The 23,208-nt window shown below is 37.5% G+C and overlaps 1 protein-coding gene across 2 annotated transcripts in view; it reads left to right on the top strand.

Moving 5' to 3' along the window:
- Positions 1-23,208, top strand: part of Tex11 (testis expressed 11) — a 262,965-nt gene that overhangs the window by 166,410 nt on the left and 73,347 nt on the right. For both annotated transcript variants that reach the window (NM_001433345.1, XM_087600565.1), the window contains 3 exons: positions 8,747-8,868; positions 20,099-20,184; positions 22,078-22,134. In NM_001433345.1, coding sequence (NP_001420274.1) covers positions 8,747-8,868; positions 20,099-20,184; positions 22,078-22,134 — 265 coding nt within the window. The remainder of the gene's footprint in view (positions 1-8,746; positions 8,869-20,098; positions 20,185-22,077; positions 22,135-23,208) is intronic.

Here is a 23,208-nt window from a genome sequence, read left to right as displayed (position 1 = left end):
TCAGTCTTAGCAGGACCCAGGGCTTCCCCTTCCACTGGTGCTCTTACTAGGATATTCATTGCTACCTATGAGGTCAGAGTCCAGGGTCAGTCCATGTATAGTCTTTAGGTAGTGGCTTAGTCCCTGGAAGCTCTGGTTGCTTGGCATTGTTGTACATATGGGGTCTCGAGCCCCTTCAAGCTCTTCCAGTTCTTTCTCTGATTCCTTCAACGGGGGTCCTATTCTCAATTCAGTGGTTTGCTGCTGGCATACGCCTCTGTGTTTGCTGTATTCTGGCTGTGTCTCTCGGGAGAGATCTACATCCCGCTCCTGTCGGCCTGCACTTCTTCGCTTCATCCATCTTGTCTAATTGGATGGCTGTATATGCATGGGCCACATGTGGGGCAGGCTCTGAATGGGTGTTCCTTCCGTGTCTGTTTTAATCTTTGCTTCTCTATTCCCTGCCAAGGGTATTCTTGTTCCCCTTTTAAAGAAGGAGTGAAGCATTCACATTTTGATCATCCGTCTTGAGTTTCGTTTGTTCTAGGCATTTAGGGTAATTCAAGCATTTGGGCTAATAGCCACTTATCAATGAGTGCATACCATGTGTGTTTTTCTGTGATTGGGTTACCTCACTCAGGATGATATTTTCCAGTTCCGACCATTTGCCTACGAATTTCATAAAATCATTGTTTTTGATAGCTGAGTAATATTCCATTGTGTAGATGTACCACATTTTCTGTATCCATTCCACTGTTGAAGGGCATCTGGGTTCTTTCCAGCTTCTGGCTATTATAAATAAGGCTGCGATGAACATAGTGGAGCACGTGTCTTTTCTATATGTTGGGGCATCTTTTGGGTATATTCCCAAGAGAGGTATAGCTGGATCCTCAGGCAGTTCAATGTCCAATTTTCTGAGGAACCTCCAGACTGATTTCCAGAATGGTTGTACCAGTCTGCAACTGGATTGCTTTTTTTCTCTTCATCCCAAACAATTTCTTCTAATATCCTCTGACAAGCTGGCTTATTGGCTATAAATTTCTTACTGTCCTATTATCACAGAATGTTTTTCTTTCTGCACGAATCATAACATTGTTTTCCTAGGTAGTGTTGGCTGGATTGGCAGCTGTGCTACTTGGGAACTTGAAATCCATCAGTCCATACCTTTCTGGCTTTTAAAGTTTTTGATGAAAAAGCAGTGCTGTTATTCTGCTTTATATGCGGTCTAGGTTTTTGTTTGTTGGTTGGTTGGTTGGTTGGTTTTGTTTAGTCTTTTGCAGCTTCCAATATTTTTTGTTTTTTACATATATATATGGAAAATTCCCACTGTGATTGTATTCAAAATACTTACTATGTGTTTGCCATGGAATTTTTCTTTATGTTCATAATTGGTTGATTTGTTTTTTATGGCGTTCCAGAGATCCTTTCATGTTTTTAGAAAAATTTTTGTCCTCATCTTCAAGGCCTTATATTCACGATTCTTTCTCTTCGCAAGCTTTACAGTGACTTTTTAATTTGACTTATTGTTCATTTCCAGCATAATTTTGTTTTCTTCCAGTATTTCCATGTCTTTATCCGATTTTTATATCTTTGTTGAGTCATATATCATTCAGTCATTTGTGTTCCCTTGGAATTCGTACTAGAGCTTATTTGCATCATTTTTTACTTCTTTGAACATATTTATTTATAGTCATTCTTTTACTCTGAGGCTGGTAGTTTTGGAGACCACATGCCTTGGTTTTTCGTGGTGTTGCTTATGATTTTGCTTTGGATCTCGTGCATCAACAATTAGATCATAGGTTGAATTTTTAAAAATGTGCTTAACTCTTCTTTCTTCTTTTCATAGAAGTGTTTGCAATGGTCAAGGTGGGTGTGGTGTCTTTTTGTTTGTCTGATTTTGTGTCTGAGCACCAGGCTCTATCCCCAATCCTCCCTTGAAAGCAGAATACTGTCAGTAGGAACGATCAATATAGGGTAGACCTAGTATGAAAATGAGTAATATTCATCCATAAAACAACCACCCCTTAAGCACTTTAGAAAGCACAGGAACATTAAAAATACAGTATGTTCTAACATATTAGTTACTGTGAATAAGAATCGAAAGAGAAAAGAAAAAATGTAAAACTACTGGTTGATAGAGAAAAAGCTGAGGATGTAAACATAAATAGAAGGTGGACGTTTATGAGCACTGGGGAATAAGGAAGTTTTGATAAAGGTAGACTGAAAAAAAAGAAGCAAGCATACGCTATCAAACAACAGACCCTCCAAACCAGGACAGACTTCGTTTTGTGAAGAGGAAGCACAAAAGCAAAGGGTAAGGGTGTTTTGATTGCTTCTTTGTGCTTTGTTTTTAAAGTAATATAGAGCAAGAACAGCGGGCCGAGATGATCTGCTTAGGTGACATTAAGTCATTGCTGATTGCTGACCGTGTCCCTGTGCACCCCGTAACTGGGCATCTTTGCTTTTTTTTTTTTCATTTTTATGTCATTTATTTAAAATTTCAGCTTTACTAGATACTCCTTTCTGCTAAGATTAGGTTCATTTTCTTATTCCTTGAGGTATAATGCTAGTTTGTTTATTTGATATGACTTATTATTCCTCCCCTCTCCCCTATCCCTTCTGTCTACCCTTCCATTCCAGAGTCCCACTATGTTGTCCAGTCTGGCTTGAACCTCACTAGGTAATATAGACAGATCTTGAACTCGTAATCCTCTTGTCTGTCTTCAAAGAGCTAGGACTATAGATTTGCACCTCTACACTTGATTTCTCTTTCTGACTTTCAGCTTTCATTTTTTTAAAAAAATTTATTTATTCCTCTCTTTCAGTGTTTTATGTATATTCTTTTCTTTCAGTTTTTATGTATATGTTTATTACTATAGGCTTCCCTCTTAGAGTAGGATTGATTGTTTGTTTCCATTTTTATTTCTATCAAAGTATTTCAAAAAATTTCCCTTAATTATTTTTGTTTCATAATCTATCTATAAACATGCTGTTTAAGTTCTGAGTATTTGAATTTTTCAAAATTCTTACTTTTATTAATGTCTATCATGGTTGAAAATATATTTAACATGCCTCCAGTCATCTTACATTTTTGTTAAGAGGTGCATTTATCATGGACAGTGTTCCATGTATGCTGGAGAAGAATGTATATTGGGTTGCTCTTGATAAAATATTCTCAATACGTCTCTCAGGTCCATTTGGTCTAAATAATAGTTTAAATCCAGTGTTTCCTTATTGTTTGTCATCTGGATAATATGACCATTGTTGTAAGTAGAATACTGAAGATCCTCACTAGTACTGTGTTATAATCTATATCCTCCTTTAGTTCTGTCCTTCTTCTCATTATATACTCATATATTCCAATGTTGGATGAGAATATTTTGTAATGCTTGCCATTTATTACTTTAGTATTTTTAATGAAAGTATATGTTGACTTGTCTAAATGCAGCTGATCTTACTCTATTTTGTCATTCATTTATGTGGAATATCATTTTCTACCTCATCACATTCAAACCATGTGTCCTTAAAAGGCTGTCCTGAAAAGCGAATCTCTTATTTTCTTGCTTTTAACCCACTTTTATACTCTGTGTCTTTTGATTAAAGAATTAAGACATTTAGATTCATGGCAATTATTGAAATACAAGGCTTTATCATTGCCATTCCATTTATTATTTTTGTTTTATAGAACTTTTGTCCCCTTCTACCTGTTGTTTTTCTTTGAAATCAGGTGATATTCTATAGTTATCTGCTTTGATTACTGTATGTTATGTAATAATTATAGTGATTACCACAAAGCTTACTGAAAACATTATATAATGTGCTGTTTTAAGCTGACAATTATTTATACCCAAAATAACTCAATCCTTTTACTTGACCTGCTTCTTCTTAGTTTATATTTTGATACAACTTACATTTATATTAAGTATTCTTTAAAATTATTATGGGTATCTGTTTAATCACTTAATTTTAACCTTCATTCTAAAGATATAAGTGAGTTACACACATATTAAGATTGTTCTGAATTTAATTGTGTACTTTCATGGTTTACATTTTTAATCTGGCTAAGTGACGTACTTTTCCTTTAGCTCAAAGAATTCCCCTTAACATTTCTAGCAAGGCATCACTGATGTTGATGAACTCCTTTAGTGTGTGCTTATCTGGGAATTTTCATTTTCCCTTCATTCTTGGCCAAGAATTCCTAATCCACATTTTGCATCTGCCTTCTTAAATTTTCATGGCCTAGGTCCTCTGGAATAGCTTCTAATGCTGTTAACCACTGAGCCATCTCTCCAGCCCCTTTATCTTCTTTTAAAAACATTATCTGTTTGCTGAGATAAAGAAAGAGAGTGGAGGGAAAGAGAGGAGAGAATAGACCACAGTGTATGTGTGAAAGTCAGAGAAAAACTTGTGGGAGTCAGTTCTAACCTTCCCTATGTTGACTCCAGGGTCAAATTCAGGTCATCAAGCTTAGGAGCAATACCTTTATCTATTGTGCCATCTCACCAACCCTGCTTCTCTTTATCCTTGATGTTTAGGAAACTTCTTTGAAATATGTTCTTTTGTATTATTAGTCTGGCAGTTTGCAGATCCACTTTATTTCTTTCATTTTTTAAGCAACATTTCATTGTTACCCAGGCCAGTTTCAAACTCCTATGGACATGTGATGCTCAACCCTCAGGTTCTGAATGCTAGGACTACAGGTCTGTGCCTTGCAGCTGAGTGTAGAAATCCTCAGTTTCTTTAAAGACTTTTACTGGCTTTATGTTGAGGTCCTTTATCCACTTGGACTTGAGTTTTGTGCAAGGTGATGAATATGGATCTATTTGCATGGTTTATTTTTCCCATTGTATGGTTTTAGCACCTTTGTCAAAGATCAAGTGACCGTAGGTCTGTGGGTTCACTTCTGGGCCTTCAATTCTGTTCCACTGATCTACCTGCCTGTGTCTGTACCAATACCATGCAGTTTTTATCACTATTGCTCTGTAATACTGCTTGAGGTCAGGGATGGTGATTCCCCCAGAAGTTCTTTTATTGTTGAGGATAGTTTTAGCTATCCTGGGATTTTTGTTATTCCAAATGAATTTGCAAATTGCTTTTTCGAACTCTATGAAGAATTGAGTTGGAATTTTAATTTGTAGATTGCCTTTGGCAAAATGGCCATTTTTACAATATTAATCCTGCCAATCTATGTGCATGGGAGATATTTCCATCTTCTGATACCTTCTTCAGTTTCTTTCTTCAGACACTTGAAGTTCTTGCCATACAGATCTTTCACTTGTTTGATTAGAATAATACCAAGGTATTTTATATTATTAGTGGCTGTTATTATTGGGGAGATGTGTTATTTCCATGATTGTGTTTCATCTTTGTGGCCTTACATTAGTGTCTTCATATTTGACGAAAAAGGGAATTACTGTGGTCATTGTGGATTCACTTTGTTTAGAAAGGCCTTTCATCAGTCAGTCCATTTAGAGATTCTGGACAGGATACTTGGTGTGATTTATAGATAAGCATGTTGCTTTTTTTTTTTCATGGGACAGGCCTGAGATAGCTCAGTGTGGCTTGTGCCTGTAAACATAAATTAAGATCTAAAGGTAGATTCATTGCATTGACCTAATGATTGAGTCTTTGGGGTGATCTATAACTTGATATTAGAGACAAGTCCTGGATACTGTGTCTCTTGGGGATATCTGTATCTTTAGGTCTATACTAACTGCATTTGCCTGGGGATGAACCATTAGTTTGAGCATTCAAGTGTCAGCCAGGTGCTTTTCTCTTGGGAACAACTCCCAGGAATGTCCCTTTTGTAGCTAGATTTGTGAATAGCCTTTTATAGCCCTAGTGCCTGGACCAATCAATTGTTATGGACCTAATCTCCAAGCCAGAGCCCACATATTTATATGTTCTAGCACAGTTTCCTGGGAACCAAATACCCGGCCAGATAGATTACATGTCTAGAGGTAGTGTGGCAGTATTCATAATACCAGGATCCAAACTGGGAGATGAGTCTAGTGTTTGTATCTTCTGGGATCGTCTTAGTTTATTGAGGCTACCTGATGTAGCTGTGGAACTTACATGTATGTGTGGTGGGACTGTGGGAGGAAAGGACTACTTGATACCTAGGTCTACTGGAGTGAGCCTAGCTTTTGAGTCTGCTGGAGCAGGCCTGAAGAGTCTATAACCCATGAGGCTAGTCTCTCTCTCTCTCTCTCTCTCTCTCTCTCTCTCTCTCTCTCTCTCTCTCTGTCTCTCTCTCTCTCTGTCTCTCTCTGTCTCTCTCTCTCTCTCTCTCTCTCTCTCTCTCTCTCTCTCTCCCTCTGTGTGTGTGTGTGTGTGTGTGTGTGTGTGTGTGTGTGTGTGTGTGTGTGTAAAACTCAAATCATGAGGGCTGGGGATAAGCGTCTTAGCCAATCTCACTAGCCCATTTTTACATCTTATGAAAATTTGTCATCAGATCTGTAAACCATTAGATTTATGTCCTTGTTGAATTGATATATTTATTACCTTGAAATATGCTTTCCTAGGTAATTGTTCTTTTTTCTGAAATCTACTTCTCATTAATATAGATATTCCTACTTTTGCATACATTTACTATAATATATTTTATCCTACATTTTAAACCAACTTTATGTTTTATTATTTATTTGTAACAGCCAAAGTATGTAATTAGCTTAGGTGATGTCTTAGGGTTTCTATTGCTGTGACAAAGCATCAAGACAGAAAAACAAGTTGTAAAGAAAAGGGTTTATTAGGCTTACACTTCCAGATCATATTCCATCATTGGATGTCAGGACAGGAACTCAAGAAGGGCTGGAACCTGGAGGCAGGAGCTGATGCAGAGGCCATGGAGGGGAGCTGCTCACTAGTTTGCTTCTCATGACTTGCTCAGCCTGCTTTCTTAGCGAATCCAGGTCCACCAGCCCAGATATGGTATCACTCATCCATTTGATCACTAGTTGAGAAAATGTCCTACAGCTGGATCACATAAAGGCATTTCCTCAACTGAGGTTTCCTTCTCTCTGATAACTCCAGCTTGTGTCAAGTTGACAACTCTAGCCAGTACAGGTGTTGCCAACAGATGTATGTGTAAAGAGAATGTGATATTGTGGCTAGGATGTAGATTAATTTGTAAAATGCTTGACTAGTATGCATGAATCCATGGATTTGATCCCTACCAACATGTAAAATCAGGTATGTTGGCACATGCCTTTAATCCCACCACTGGGCAGGTGTAGGCAAGAGGATCAGAAGTTCAAGGTCATCCTTAGCTACAGAACAAATTCCAGTGCAGCTTTGTCTGCATGGGAGTTTGTCTTAGAAAAAACAGATATCTAATGGGATGCCTCAGTGGATAACGACATTTGCTCTGAAAGCCTGGCAATCTGAATTTGGTCCTATAAAGAACTGTACAAAGTAGTCTACTGAATTCTACACAGGTAGAAATCACACACAGAGATACCCATGTGGATGTCGTACACACAAATAATAAAATATTTTTAAATGTGGTATTTATAAACAATGACATTTTATTCAGGCATAGAGAAGAATGAAACTGTCATTTGCTAGAAAATATTAAGTGAAATGAGTTAAACTCAGAAAAGCTTGAAATTCAGAAAGATGAATTTGGTCTGTTTTCTGTTGTCATTGGTAGATCCTTGTTTTGAATACATATGTAAGACCATCAATGTATATAAAACTTTGAGTGTAGAAGGGAGACTAAGGGAAGGAAGGAGACTACCTGGAGAAGGTAAAGGGGAAAGGAGAGAGGGAGGAAAAGAATATGGTCCACATGTATACTGTACTGAATGAAATTGTCTTTATGAAACACAACACTATGGAAACTGAGTGTATGCCAGTAAAACTTTTTAATGTGTTTTTTGTTGGTAGGATATACTTGAAAGTTTTGTTTTGCTTTATTCTAATCATCTTTCCCATTCAGTTGGTTTGTTCCATCATTTGGGCATAATATGAGTATTAAAATGTTAGACTTACTTATTTTATTTTCAAGTAATTGAGAATTAATAGAAGGTCCCATACATGCTAGGCAAGTATTCTACCACTAAATTATATCCCCAGGCCTCTTTTTACTTCTTATTCTTTGACATATTCTCTGTAAATTGCCTTGGTTGACCTTGTAGCTATTTTGTGGCCCAAGTAGGCCTTGAAATTGTGATTCTGCAGCCTTCATCTTCTGAATTCTGTGATTACAAAGCTGCACCACCACATTCAGCTTGATTGGGTATAAATTTAGCATTATGATGTTGGTATTCCATTTCTGCCATCTATTCTTTGTTGCTGTTTTGCTTTTTACTTGTTTTGGGTCAATTGAATATTGAAAATATATTAATCGCCTTTGGCTATTATATATAACTTGCTTATCGTTTAATATCTATTGCACATTTCAATAGTGTTTTATACTCCATTTTGTGACTGTCCCATGATGTATTCAATTCATTGATTAGTAATGGAATTTAGGCTCTAGGTTCTGTATTTTATTCTTACATGTTATATTAGATGAACATTTTGTGTGTGTTTGCTTTTGAGATATATCCATATATCTATGAATTCACACAAGTATAGTTCTTCAATTAGGCATTTTTCTAATATTCATATCCTTCTTGGTGGTTTATTAATTCATATGACTTAATACATTTTATCTTTCTAAAGATACAGATATTCTTGAGGTGATTCAAAATAAATTGTGAAATAATTAACCATAAATATTATCTTTGATGGGAATTTCTCACATTTTTATTGTTTGTTTCAGCTTTACAGATAGTCAGTGCTTTAAAAATTTCAATGGAGGAAGACTCAGAAGATTGTGGACTAATTGAAAATGGAGTTTCAACTCTCAGAATCCTAAGTTTATGTGTAGAGTTTGCTCTAGAGGTAACTCAAGGATTTATTATTATATTATACTCTTTCTCTTTTTCAAGAAGACTCTGTAAAATCACCATCACCTAGGCATGAGAGAGCCCTCCTTTACTGTTTTGTCTCACGTTTCCACCCAAGGTTCTTATACAATTGTCTTATTTCTTTTCTTTTTAGGCAACAAATTTGTATATAAAACAAATAAAACTAAATATAGGAAAATACTAATTTTAAACAAAGTTCTAGGACCACTGAGATAACTTAAGTGGGTAAAAACAATTGTCACAAGCCTGGTGACCTGACTTTAACTCCCTAAAGCCATATAAAGGTGGAAGGAGAGAACCAACTTGACAAAGTTGTCCTCTGACATCCACATGTGTTTCCCACCAAATAGACACACACACACACACACACACACACACACACACACACACATGATGATGATGATGATGATGATTATGATGATGATGGTAATGAGGATGATGATGATCATGATAGTAATGATATTTTAAAATAAAAGAAACTTCAGATTTTAAAAATGATGTTTCAGGCAAAGAATATAGTTCCTAGTAGAGCATTTGCCTAGCATACACAAGGCCTCATGTTACATCCCCAACTCTGAAAACATAGAGTATGGAGTATACCACACCATTCAAAGAAATATTTATCTGCTTTGAAATTTACATTTCTCATCAATTTAAATGAAATTGTTTAAACATGCATGGTCTTTTTGGGGTGGTGGTGGTGGTGGTGGTAGTGGTGGTGGTGGTGGCGGCGGTGGTGGCGGTGTTCTCACTTTGCAGCTCTGGCTAGTCTAGTACTTACTATATAGACCAGGCTTGCTCAGAGATCTACCTGTCTCTGCCTTTACTGGGAGTATAGATGTATGTTACTAGATGACTAACCTGTATCTTTTCTTTTATAGCTACAAAATACTAATTTTTAGTTTAATAAATACGTCTGTTTTTACTTGTAAAATTTTGGTCTGAATAAGATAAAGAATTCAAAAAGCTTCAAGAGCAACTTGGAAACTCTTGACTAAATAGAGTATTGGTCCCATAAATGCTAGGCACTCTACCACTTAAATATATCCCTATTCCTCTTGACGTTTTACTCTGAGACACATGCTCCTTTTTATTTATGCATTTATTTATATATTATATATTTATATAAATTTATTTTTATGATTTTATTTTTCATTTCATTTTAATTATTTAATTTATTTATTTGTGTTGTTTCAAATTATTATAAATTATTAATTTATATAAATTAATTATTAAATTTATATAAATTTAATAAATGCCTAATTTTTAAAACTCTTAACATCACCACTTGCAAATAAAGATAATGTTTCTTGGACTCTTGTAAAAGTTAACTACAATGATTAAAAATATGGTTTATAAACTTTGATTCTTTTTATAAAGGTTTTTAAAATTTTATTTTCTTTTTTTTTCTTTTTTTTTCTTTTTTTTTTTTTTTTTATTAACTTGAGTATTTCTTATATACATTTCGAGTGTTATTCCCTTTCCCGGTATCCGGGCAAACATCCCCCTCCCGCCTCCCCTTCCTTATGGGTGTTCCCCTCCCGACCCTCCCCCCATTGCCACCCTCCCCCCACCAGTCTAGTTCACTGGGGGTTCAGTCTTAGCAGGACCCAGGGCTTCCCCTTCCACTGGTGCTCTTACTAGGATATTCACTGCTACCTATGAGGTCAGAGTCCAGGGTCGGTCCATGTATAGTCTTTAGGTAGTGGCTTAGTCCCTGGAAGCTCTGGTTGCTTAGCATTGTTGTACATATGGGGTCTCGAGCCCCTTCAAGATCTTCCAGTTCTTTCTCTGATTCCTTCAACGGGGGTCCTATTCTCAGTTCAGTGGTTTGCTGCTGGCATTCGCCTCTGTATTTGCTGTATTCTGGCTGTGTCTCTCAGGAGCGATCTACATCTGGCTCCTGTCGGTCTGCACTTCTTTACTTCATCCATCTTGTCTAATTGGGTGGCTGTATATGTATGGGCCACATGTGGGGCAGGCTCTGAATGGGTGTTCCTTCAGTCTCTGTTTTAATCTTTGCCTCTCTCTTCCCTGCCAAGGGTATTCTTGTTCCCCTTTTAAAGAAGGAGTGAAGCATTCACATTTTGATCATCCGTCTTGAGTTTCATTTGTTCTAGGGATCTAGGGTAATTCAAGCATTTGGGCTAAGAGCCACTTATCAATGAGTGCATACCATGTATGTCTTTCTGTGATTGGGTTAGCTCACTCAGGATGATGTTTTCCAGTTGGTGGGATTGCAAACTGGTACAACCATTCTGGAAATCAGTCTGGAGGATCCTCAGAAAATTGGACATTGAACTGCCTGAGGATCCAGCTATACCTCTCTTGGGCATATACCCAAAAGATGCCCCAACATATAAAAAAGACACGTGCTCCACTATGTTCATTGCAGCCTTATTTATAATAGCCAGAAGCTGGAAAGAACCCAGATGCCCTTCAACAGAGGAATGGATACAGAAAATATGGTACATCTACACAATGGAATATTACTCAGCTATCAAAAACAACGAGTTCATGAAATCCGTAGGCAAATGGTTGGAACTGGAAAACATCATCCTGAGTGGGCTAACCCAATCACAGAAAGACATACATGGTTTCTGTGTATGAGTGTTTTACCTGCAGGTATGTACATATACTGCCTATGCGACTGCTACCCCTGGTACTGGACTTACAGATGGTGGTGAGCCATCACAAGGATTCTGGAAAGCGAACCCAGGTCCTCTGGAAGAGTTGCCAGTGCTTTTAACTGCTGAGCCATCTCTCTAGTTCCCTAGGCTATGACTCTTGATTTTATTTAAAATACTTTAGTTTCTGATTTTTTGATCTTATTTAAAATACTTAAGTTTTTTTCTTTTAGATCAAAACCACATTTGTGCTTAGAACTTCATTTCTATGATTCCACTACTACTTGTGTGTTTTTCATTTCAAATGTAAAGTTTAGACCTTTCTTTTCCTTTCATTTTCTGTTTCTTTCCTTTCTGTACAAGCAGGTCCCATGCTGGTTTCAAATAATTTTCTTCCTTTAGAAATTCTGTTACCTTGTTTGTCAGCATCCAAATATATGGTCCAAATTATGTTCAGCAACTACTTGGGGTAAGTTGTTGGTCTAAGATCTTGAAATAGAGTTCTCAAGTTAGTTTGAATGGACAGAGCATGCGCTGGCACTATTAGACACTACACAGAACCAAAACAATGCAGTTGATATGTATATTAAGAATCTGAAAATCAGAGGAGGAAGACAAGAGCTGGGAAGTAGAATTGAACTGGGAAATCTCTGCAACAGAGAAAACTTAAGTTGAGCTTTGAGAAAAAATCTAGCATTTAGATATGTAATAAAGTATTTTCAAAGATGAGAGCATGAAGATAAAATAGGAAAAAATTAGTATGCGTCACTTGGCTTGTGAGACAGTGTGTTTGGTTAGAATGGTAAAGAATTTATTTCTTGATCTTGAACCTAATATAGTGAGTGACTTGTATGTTCAAATAATGCTATAGAGAATGAATACAAGATAAAGTTGAATTAATATCTGTGGCTTGGTTGTATAGTACTTATTTTGTAAACAAGAAAACTTTGTTGGTAGTTTATGTAAAAAACAATACATAGAACCCGGATGCGGTGTAGATAGGAAGATAAGTAGTTTGAGTCCAGTCATTGACTACACCAAGTCCAAACAGCAAACAGAATCACATGCCATGGTTTCGGAATGCAACTTCTGTTTCTGAGAAGCTGTGTAGGGAGAAATTATGAGATAGAATGGGAGAAAATGAATCCAATTTTTGGATTACAGGCTAGACAAGGGATGCTAAGGAGGTACAACACCACGTTGTCTATTAGAATATGTTATCTTATCTTTCAATCTGTATTTGTTTCATTTCTGTTGCTATGATTGTTGGGCTTACAATTTCAGAGTCCATCATGCTGGGAATGGAGTGGTGGTAGGAACATGGATGGGCTAGCCAGTCACATTGTGTAGGTGTCCAGAAATGACGGAGCATGAAGTATGACTGGACTAAAAAGCCTTGAGACCACCCCTGTGGCATGCTTCCTCTATCAAGGCTTTACACCTAGAGATTCCTTAACTTTTCCACACAACACTACCAAATGGGAACTAAGTAGTCAAACATATGAGCCTGTGGGAGATATTTTACATGTAAACCACAACATTAGACATTCATAAAATTCACCCTCCACAGTGAATACATATACATTCTAGTTTCTGAAACCCAAAGAGCCCTTGAAGAGAACTCCCACGGATTCCCTCTACTACCTCTGTACATACCAGGTCTCACACCATATATGTTATCTTCGCAACGACTGTTGTGGGTAAACTGCCCACATTCCTTTCTAAGTCTAACCTCTCAACTTGCTTCTGAAATCACCTCTTACCATTATGTTCTCTTTTACTGAGTTAATTTCATAACTTATAAATATCCTCTTGTCCTATTCAAATGATCAGGAACTTTAAAAAAACTGCCTTATCTTCTTAGCAACTACTGCTTAATTTATTTTCTGGGTTTTGGTAACAAAACTCCTCTTGAATGTCTATACTTATTCCTTTATATCTCCTGAACTTTCTCCTGTCAAGCTTTTTTTTGGGAAAGCATACCAAGTTGCTTCCGTTAAGGTCATGGTGACCTGATCCTGTATATTACAATGGCTAAATCTTAGTCCTCATCATATTTTACTATCATCAGTAATCAATAAAGTTGACCATTCTTCTTTGAACCATAATTAGGTTTTAGTTCTCTGTTTTATTCGTACCTTATTAGTCATCCTCTATCATTCTCCTTTAATGGATTGTCTTTTCATTTCTCTTAGACTTGCTGTCAAGTGATGACATTGGATATATAGATATATGTGTATGTATATATATATACATACATATACATACATATACATATATAATATATAGGTATATATAAAATTTGAGAAGACAGGATAAGGTATAAACTAGTCATTCATGAAGGCAGAAAACAGATGACTAAGGAAGTGTCATGTGCTTGCCAAATGCATTACGACTCATTTGATGCTGATCAAAAATAAAGCAAACAATTGTATAATTTTATATAACATCTGCATTCTGCTTAATGAATGAAAGAACAAAAGTATGTCAGCGCAAAATTGGACTTAACTAGACTTTCAGCTTTATAAAATGAATACAATGAATGAAAACTGTCAGTAAAAGTAGAGTAATTATAGTGATTCCTTCTAGAATTTTAAATGGGTGTATCAGAAGACATTAAGTGATTGAGACTCAGTGAAAAATTGGAAGTATCAGTGGGTTGGAGGTTTTACTGCAGGATTGCTGTACACAGTAGAGAGAATGCATAGATAGATAAGACAGTGGTCAGAAAATGGAATTATTGTTAATATTCTGGAAATGTAAACAGCCTAGGTGTCTATCAATCAATGAATTGGTAATGAAATTGGGAGCTCTGGTTGTAGTACATATATACAATGGATTTTTTTAAAAAAATTTATTAGATATATTTCTTTACTTACATTTCAAATGTTATTCCCTTTCCCAGTTTCCTGTCCATAAGCCTCCCATCCCTTCCCCTCCCCCATATGGGTGTTCGCCCCATCTACCCCCTTACCGCCCCCCTCCAATATTCCCCTGCACTGGGGGTCCAACTTTGGCAGGACCAAGGCCTTCCCCTTCATCTACTGGTGCCCCAACTGGTGTAGCAAGGGTATTCTCTGCTACATATGCAGTTGGAGCCCTGGGTCAGTCCATGTATAGTCTTTGGGTAGTGGCCTCTGTATTGGACATGCTCTGGATATGTCTCTCAGGAGAGATCTATATCCGATCCGTTTCAACATGCACTTTTTAGCTTCATCAATCTTATCTAGTTTTGGTGGCGAGATATATATATATATATATATATATATATATATATATATATATATATATATATCGCTCTGTGTGTGTGTGTGTGTGTGTGTGTGTGTGTGTGTGTGACATGTGTGACAGGCTCTGAAGGACCGTTCCTTCAGTTGCTGCTCTAAACTTTGCTTCCATATCCCCTCCTATGGATATTTTTGTCCCCCCCCCCTTTTTTTTGGTTCTTTTTTTCGGAGCTGGGGACCGAACCCAGGGCCTTGCGCTTCCTAGGTAAGTGCTCTACCACTGAGCTAAATCCCCAACCCCTTTGTTCCCCCTTTTAAGAGGGAGTGGGAGCATCTGCATTTTGGTCATCCTTCTTGAGCTTCCTGTGGTCTGTGGATTGCATCTTGGGTAATTTGAGCTTTTCAGCTAATAGCCACTTATCAATGAGTGCATACCATGTGTGTTTTTCTGTGATTGGGTTACCTCACTCAGGATGATATTTTCCAGTTCTATCCATTTGCCTACGAATTTCATAAAGCCGTTGTTTTTGATAGCTGAGTAATATTCCATTGTGTAGATGTACCACATTTTCTGTATCCATTCCTCTGTTGAAGGGCATCTGGGTTCTTTCCAGCTTCTGGCTGTTATAAATAAGGATCCTATGAACATAGTAGAGCATGTTTCTTTGTTATATGTTGGGGCATCTTTTGGGTATATGCCCAAGAGAGGTATAGCTGGGCCCTCAGATAGTGCAATGTTCAATTTTCTGAGGAACCTCCAGACTCATTTCCAGAATGGTTGTACCAGTTTGCAATCGCACCAAAAATGGAGGGGTGTTCCTCTTTCTCCACATCCTTGCCAGAATTTGCTGTCACCTGAGTTTTTAATCTTAGCCATAAAATGGAATTTTTATTCAGCTATAAATAAAAATGAAATTTCAGGAAAATGGAATTGAAAACAATTATACTGTGAGGGGCCTAAATACATAATCACTTGTTTTCCCTCATATGAAGACCATACCTTGAAATTCTTCAACTGGTATGTCTCAACTGGAGTGTCTATGGAGGTAAAAGGAAAAAAAGCTAGACAGAGGCTATTAGATGTAAACTGGAAAGAGAAGCCTTAAGGAAGGAGGTGAGCAGGACACTTGTGATATGAAGGTGGAGAAGGGAAAAACTCGGTGTGAGAAGATTTATTTTATTTAATCCTTTCTTTTTTACACTCCAGGTTTTATCTCCCTCCAGGTCCACCCTCTGACTGTTCCACATCTCATACCTCCTCCCGGATCCCCTGTCTCCACAAGGATCTCCCCACTCTCTTACTCCCCACCCCACCAGACCTCTAAACTCCCTGGGGCCTCCAGTGTCTTGAGAGTCAGGTGCTCTTCTCTGACTGAACCCAGACCCGGCCGCCCTCTGCTGTTTATGTGTTGGGGGCGTCATCTCAGCTGGTGTATGCTGCCTGGTTGGTGATCCAGTGTCTGAGAGATCTCGGGGGTCCAGGTTAATTGAGACTGCTGGTCCTCCTCTAGGGTGGCCCTCCTCCTCAGCTTCTTCCAGCTTTTCCCTAATTCAACCACAGGGGTCAGCAGCTTCTGTCCATTGGTTGGGTGTAAATATCTGCATCTCTTTCAGCTGCTTGTCAGGCATCTTGGAGGACAGCCATGCTAGGCTCCTGTCTGTAAGCATGCCGTAGCCTTAGTAATAGTGTCAGGCCTTGGGGTCTTTCCTTGAGCTGGATCCCACTTTGGACCTCCCTTTTCCTCAGACTCTTCTCCATTTTTGTCCCTGCAGTTCCATTAGACTGGAACAATTATGGGTCAGAGTTTTGACTGTAGGATGGCAACCCCATCCCTCACTTGATGCCCTGTCTTTCTACTGGAGGTGGAAGTTCCTTCTCCCCACTGTAGGACATTTCATCTAAGTCCCCTCCCTTTGAGTCCTGAGAGTCTCTCACCTCCCAGGTCTCTGGTACATTCTGCAGGGTCCTCCCAACCCCCTATCTTCTGAGGTTGCCTGTTGGGGTAAAGATCAGGAAATAGGGGAAAGGAATGGTATAGAGAGAGTTAACCAAAACTAAAGACATCACACTCCGGTTGTACTATATGGCCACCAAATTAAATAGTGAAACAGTCAATATATGTCAGCTGAAATTCAAACTTAGAGAAGTTGACAAGAAGTCACTACATGAATTGTAATTCCCTATAATGTTCATCTCTGCAAAGAGATCACAAAATCAGAAGCAGTCTGAGCTACATAGTGAGTTCAAGCCAGCATGAAGAACATAAGGAGAGCCTTAATGAAAAGGGAGGAGAAAGAGGAAGAGAAAGGGATGATTTATTACTGAAAAGATGTTACTTTTTTAAGAAGACAGTGGAAACTCTGTTCCTTTAGTAATATGGTAGTACTAAGTACTCCCTTTGATTTGTCTTAGTTACTTTTCTGATCCTGTGATAAAATACCATGACTAAGGCAACTTATAGAAGGAAGGGTTTATTTAGAGCTTATAGCTCCCAGAGTGATGAGAGCCCATTTTCATCATGAAAGGGAAGGGTAGCAGCAGGCATGCTGTGTGGAACAACAAGCTGAGGGCTCACAACTTTTTGTTGATTTTTAAAATTGAAAACTGTTTTCATACAATATATTCTGATCACGTTTTTCCCCTCTTTCAACTATTCCCAGATCCTACATGTCCCCTACCCGCTCAAATCCATATGGTTTGTTTCTCTTTCTCTCTTTAAAAAACAAGTACAAACTAAAAAGAGGAACTGCAGAAATAAACAAAAAGAAAAAACCCTGCAAAAACAGAAAATTGGAAACCAAAGTATATCAGGCAAAATAATAATAATAATTAATAATAATAATAATAATAGCAGGTGACTTTTGAAACATCAGAGCCTGCCTCTGGTGATGTACTTCCTCCAGCAAGGCCACATGTAAGCATCCCCAAACAGCATCACCAATGGGGGACCAAGTATTCAAATGCCTAAGGATGTGGGCAACTTCTTATTCAAATGACCAGATGACCTCTCTAGCCACGGTTTCTTGGCTAGGTTTACAGTACTAGGTATTAGTTCCCTCCTGTTGAGGTGGACTTTAGGTCCAATTAGACAGTTGTTTGTTGCAACTTTTCACTTACCTTCTTCAAAGCACCTGTGTCAACTAGTCACCTTTCTAGAGCATCTTATCACCACCTCCCCCAATGATCTCTTTCTACTTCTAATCTTTTATGCTTATTCCAGGTTAAACACTCAAACCTAGAGTTTTATATCACAGATCTCCAAATAAGCAAGAAAAAGCATGTGGCACTTGTATTTCTGCATCTGAGTCACCCCACTCAGTATATTTTCCAGCTATATCCATTTATCTGAAAAGTTCATTTCTCTCTACAGCTGAATAGGAATCCATTGTGTATATGTCCCATATTCCATTACCCATTGATCAGTTGATGAAGATCTAGGCTGCTTCCATTTCCTGGCTATTGTGAATAAAGCTGCAATAACCGTAGGTGTGCAAGTGTCTCTGTAGTAGACTATAGGATTTTTTGGAAGTATGCTGAGTTGTGCAGCTGAACGATGGTAAATCTGTTTCTTGTCTTTTGAGAAACTACCACGCTGATTTCCGTAGTGACTTCATCGGTTTGTAGTTTAAAAATTTTAAAACCCTTTACAGCAGTTTATGACAGTATGAAATTGTTTTAATTATTAGTAATGGAATGGAATTTAAGCTATTGAGAGGCTAGAATATTAGGAAGATCACCCATCTATGCATTGAAAATTCTGAGAGGTGAGGGAGAAGGAGGGAGGGGTTGGATAAAATAACTTAGCAGTAGTGAATTCACCAACAAATGAGAAGAAATTACCTAGGAACCATAGAAACAAGGGAAATAGTGACCATGGCAACAATAAAGGATATAGGAACCATGGCAACAATAAAGGTTACAGAGATCATGGCAGCAGATAGAGATATAGAGATCATGGTGATAATAAGGGATATAGTCTGATGACAAGAAATTTAAAGTGCTGTTTTTTTTAGGGAAGAATGGGGAGAGTAATACGAAAATAGAACTGAAAACTGAAGCACATATTCTATCTCCAAGGTAGAAAAGTAGTGAAAACGAAATCAATTGGCACTTGAGAAGTTTCCCATGTAAGCAGTATCTCTGCACGAGACCTACGTCTCCATTGTGGAAATAACATGGAGGGAATTTAGAGAAGAGGTCTCTCAGAGAGAAGACCTTTCTGATAATGTACCATTCTTAAATGTGTATAATGAAAGGGTTGGAGGAGCTGGGAGAAGTGAGAAAAGGGTAGAAAGGGGGAATGTACAGAGAGAGCCTTTAAGGAATTGGAAATGAGGGAATTCAACAATCTGAGGTTCTTTTGGTTACTGTTTAAAAAAACAAGGATAAGGAGACTTGGGCTTAGAAGATAAGTCTGTGCTTGTGGCTGGGAAGCTGTGAGTTTCTTTTCCTGTTTTAATTGAAAATAGATTGTTTGCATACAGTTTATTCTCATCACCATTTTCCCTCCCCCTAGTTCTCCCATTTCCTTTCTACCTCCCCTCGTATCTGGATCCACACCCTTTTTGACTCTCCTTAGAAAGAGACATCTACTGTGTGTGGAATATGCTCTTCCAGCTGGTCTGCCTTGCCTGGTCTCAGTGGGAGAGGATGTGGCGAACTAGCCTCACAGAGACTTGATACCCAGGGGGCTCCCCACCCACTCAGAAGACAGCTTCTGTAGACAAGACAGGGGTTTCCAGAAAGTGTGATGGGAGAAAAAGGCTCTGAGCCAAAAGGAGAGATTCACCAATGCAGAATGCTTTTGTGAAGTAAAACGTGATAAATGCTAATAAAAGGTACCTCTATGATAAGGAGCAGATGCATAAATGTTTAGGATGCTTTTGAAGATTGAGGAATGAAAGCAATTACTTTGGGTGGAAGAAATGGGTACTACAAGAGCCCAAAGCTATGCATGAGCCATTTGTTCTAGCCAACAAAAAACACGGTTAGAAGACACATGGGGTTAGGTGCAGAGTTACTGGAAGAACAAAAATAAATTTAAAGTAGTGATCTATGTTTAAAAAAAGAAAAAGAAAACAGACATCTAAGAAATAATAAAAAATACAATACAGTAAGATAAAACAAAAATAAATAAACTGAAACAGGATAAAAGAAACAATAAAAAGAGCCAAAGAACGAACACAAGAAAACCTGAAGTGAGTTTCTGAGGATAAAATGAACCTGTTTCTTTATGTCAATGAATTGTAGCTTCGTTCTACAGTATTGGATAGTTCTAAAAAATGAATATACTTCTTTGTAATGTTCAAAGATGTATGTAATTTAACATACCATATTTTTTCCTTTTAGAATGAACAACAATTTGTGGCACAAAAAGCTTTGGAATATTTAATTCAACTTTCAAAAGACCCAAGAGAAGTACTTGAAGCTTTAAAGTAAGAAATTTGTGTTTTGTGGACCTGCAAAAATTTTCTCTGCATTTCTTACTCTTATTTTGCAAACTGCCAAGACAGTGGTAACGATATCAAACCCTTAAGTAAGAAAAAGTAACAAAGGTGATTATGTAGGCCTCCCCTTCAGCTTCTTCAATCCTTCCCCTAATTCAACCAAAGGGGTTCCCGACTTCAGTCCAATGGTTGGGTGTAAGTATCTGCTTCTGTCTCTGTCAGCCAATGGTAGAGCCTCAGAAGACAGCCATGCAAGGCTCCTGTCTGCAAGCATAATATGACATCAGTAATAGTGTCAGGGTTTGATGCCTGCTCGTGGGATGGATCCCAAGGTGGGCCGGTTGTGACTGTGAATATAAGAAACCCAAAGGATATTAGATCTGTTGAACTGCTTATCAACCTACTTCAGGCAATGCTTCTAAAAGGATGTAGAGTGACAGAATTATTTCTGTCAGAAGTTGAGATACCAGCATGCATTCAAATATCTAAAATCATTCAGAACACATGGCATTTCTTCTTCTTAAATCATTTATTTTTTCCACCTTTGGGAATAGAACCTAGGGCTTCATCCATGCTAGGCAAGCTACAACTCCAGCCACACAGACCACTTTTGAGACAGGGACTCACAGTTCTGCCTAGCCTGGAACTGGTCTTGAACTTGCTGCTTTTCTCTCCTGTATACTGCCATGCATTGCCACACATCATTTCATTTTATTTTATTATCTTAAGTTTTATGTTATTTTATTATTTTCTTTTATGGACCGGATCATACTTTGTATCCCAGACTAACCTTAACCTCAAAACCCTCTTGCCTCAGACTCCTAAGCCCTGAGATTACAAAGTGGTAGTGTACCACTGTCACAGGCTCAGAAAGTATTTCATTAAAAAGCACTTTCAGGTTTGAAATTATCAATTACTTCATCATATCATTTTGTAGTAACACTTTCAAATCCTTTTAAAGATGAGTGGTTCTTTCTTTTGTAAGACTCAAAAACAAGTTATAAGTTTCCTACAGCAATAAATATAAAGAGTTATATACCATACTTGGTGTTTCTGTTCTGATATGAACTTGGAATGGTTAAATAGCGTATTATAAACAATAATTTCATTTTAAAATTATTTTATTAAATTATACTTCCAAAATTATAAAATTTACGTTTTTGTTGCAAACTTTAAAGGAATATCAAGATCTACAAATAAGACTAATTTCCCCCTCTTATTTCTGCATCTTGGGATAATCAAAGTTAATAAGTTGGAATAATAACTTCAACATATTTCTTCCTAAGAATCTTTCTCACTTGCTTGCTCTTGCTTTAAACTCTTATTCTCTTTCTTCCCTCTCCCTTCGTCCCTTCTGGCTGCCTTCCCTCCCTTCCTCCCTCCCTCCCTGTCTCTTTCCATCCCTTCATTCCTTGTGCACAGTGCTGGGGATAGAAACCAGGGCTTCTATCCAGGGTTATTTTCTGTTGCTTTGATGAAACATCATGGCCAAAAGTAACTTGAGGAAGAAAGGGCTTGTTTGGTCTATGCTTCCTAGAGTTCATCACTGAAGGAAGTAAGCAGGATCTGAAGGCAAGGACTGGAGCAGAGAACATTGAAGAATGCTTCTTACTAACTTGCTCCCTATGGTTTACTCAGCCTGCTTTCTTATAGAACCCAGGACCACCAGCTCAGGGATGGCACCACCCACAATGGGCTGGTCCCTCCTCCATCAGTTACTAATTAAGATAATGCCTTATAGCCATGTCTTATGGAGGCATCTTCTGAATTGTAGTTCCTCTTTTCAGATAATTCTAGTTTGTGTGTCAAATTGGCAGTACTCTACCAGTAAGCTGCATTCTCACCCCTAAGAATCATATTCTCTATTGCTTTTTTATACAGGTGTCTCGTTCGAATTATTCTTCCACAAGCTTTTTACTTGCCAGAATCTGAAATTAAGTAAGTTACTTCAAGAGAAATGATATATTTACCATTAGAAATAATAATGTAGCTTTATATGGAAGCCTAGTATTTAAAGATACATTGTGCAGTGGATGAAACTAGTATAGATCCTGAACCACTCTTCCTTGATTCATATTATATATAATTATTTATGGGATGTGTAGATTAGATAACTTTCTTATCATTTCTTTCCTTCAGTATTTCCATCTGTAAAATGGAAATACCGATGTATGCCTCATGGAGTTTCTGTAATTACTCTGTGAATTAATATATATAAAAGGTAAAAACATGCAACCCTTTGGGAAATCATTCTGTAAGTGAATATACACAAAGAGTACTTAGCAGTTCATAAGTCCACAAATTTTACATGTGACCTGATTATTTTATTGTATCTATTCCCCTTTAACAGGAAACTCACAAAGAACGAATAATGTAGTGAACTGTTGTTGACTCTTATTCTCTATTATCATAGAATATACTATATAATACTAATATATATAATACTATGATACATATATATAATTATATATATATATATATTACTATAGAAACACATTTCTTCTCACAGTTGCCATGGTGTAAGATATATTCATGGAAGGACTTTGTCACCAGTTTTTCATTCATGAAATTCACTACTTCCTGATGAATTGAGGGAAAACTGCTTAAGTTCTTGATTGAATGTAGCTTTCCAAAAGTGGGATCTAGCTCTGCATTCTAGGCTTGCTCAGGAGCTCTGTAATAGACTGTGTCAACTGCATGTTTTGTTTCCAGTGCTTACAGCTGGTGGCACCATGGTATTGATGAAATTTTGGAGAAATAGTGATCATTGGGATGACTTGGAATTCTAACTTGTTTTGTTATAATATACAATTTGCTCAGGCATACATTGTGAAATTCACCTTTTTTCTTAACAGGCCTTATCTATCAAATGGAAGTGAATTCAATCTGAAGAATATGAGGCAGTTAGAATTTTGCCATTCATTTTAGATAGCACAATAGTGGTGATGGTTATATTGGTCTAAAAAAATATTCTCTATCTCCAGGAAATAAGTATGAAAAAAGTATGGGTAT

This window comes from Rattus norvegicus, chromosome X, assembly GCF_021556685.1.
Source record: "Rattus norvegicus strain SHRSP/BbbUtx chromosome X, alternate assembly SHRSP_T2T, whole genome shotgun sequence".
Classification (NCBI taxonomy): Eukaryota; Metazoa; Chordata; class Mammalia; order Rodentia; family Muridae; genus Rattus; species Rattus norvegicus.
The sequence above is the reverse complement of the archived record's forward strand: the minus strand, read 5'-3'. Positions and strand labels throughout refer to the sequence as shown.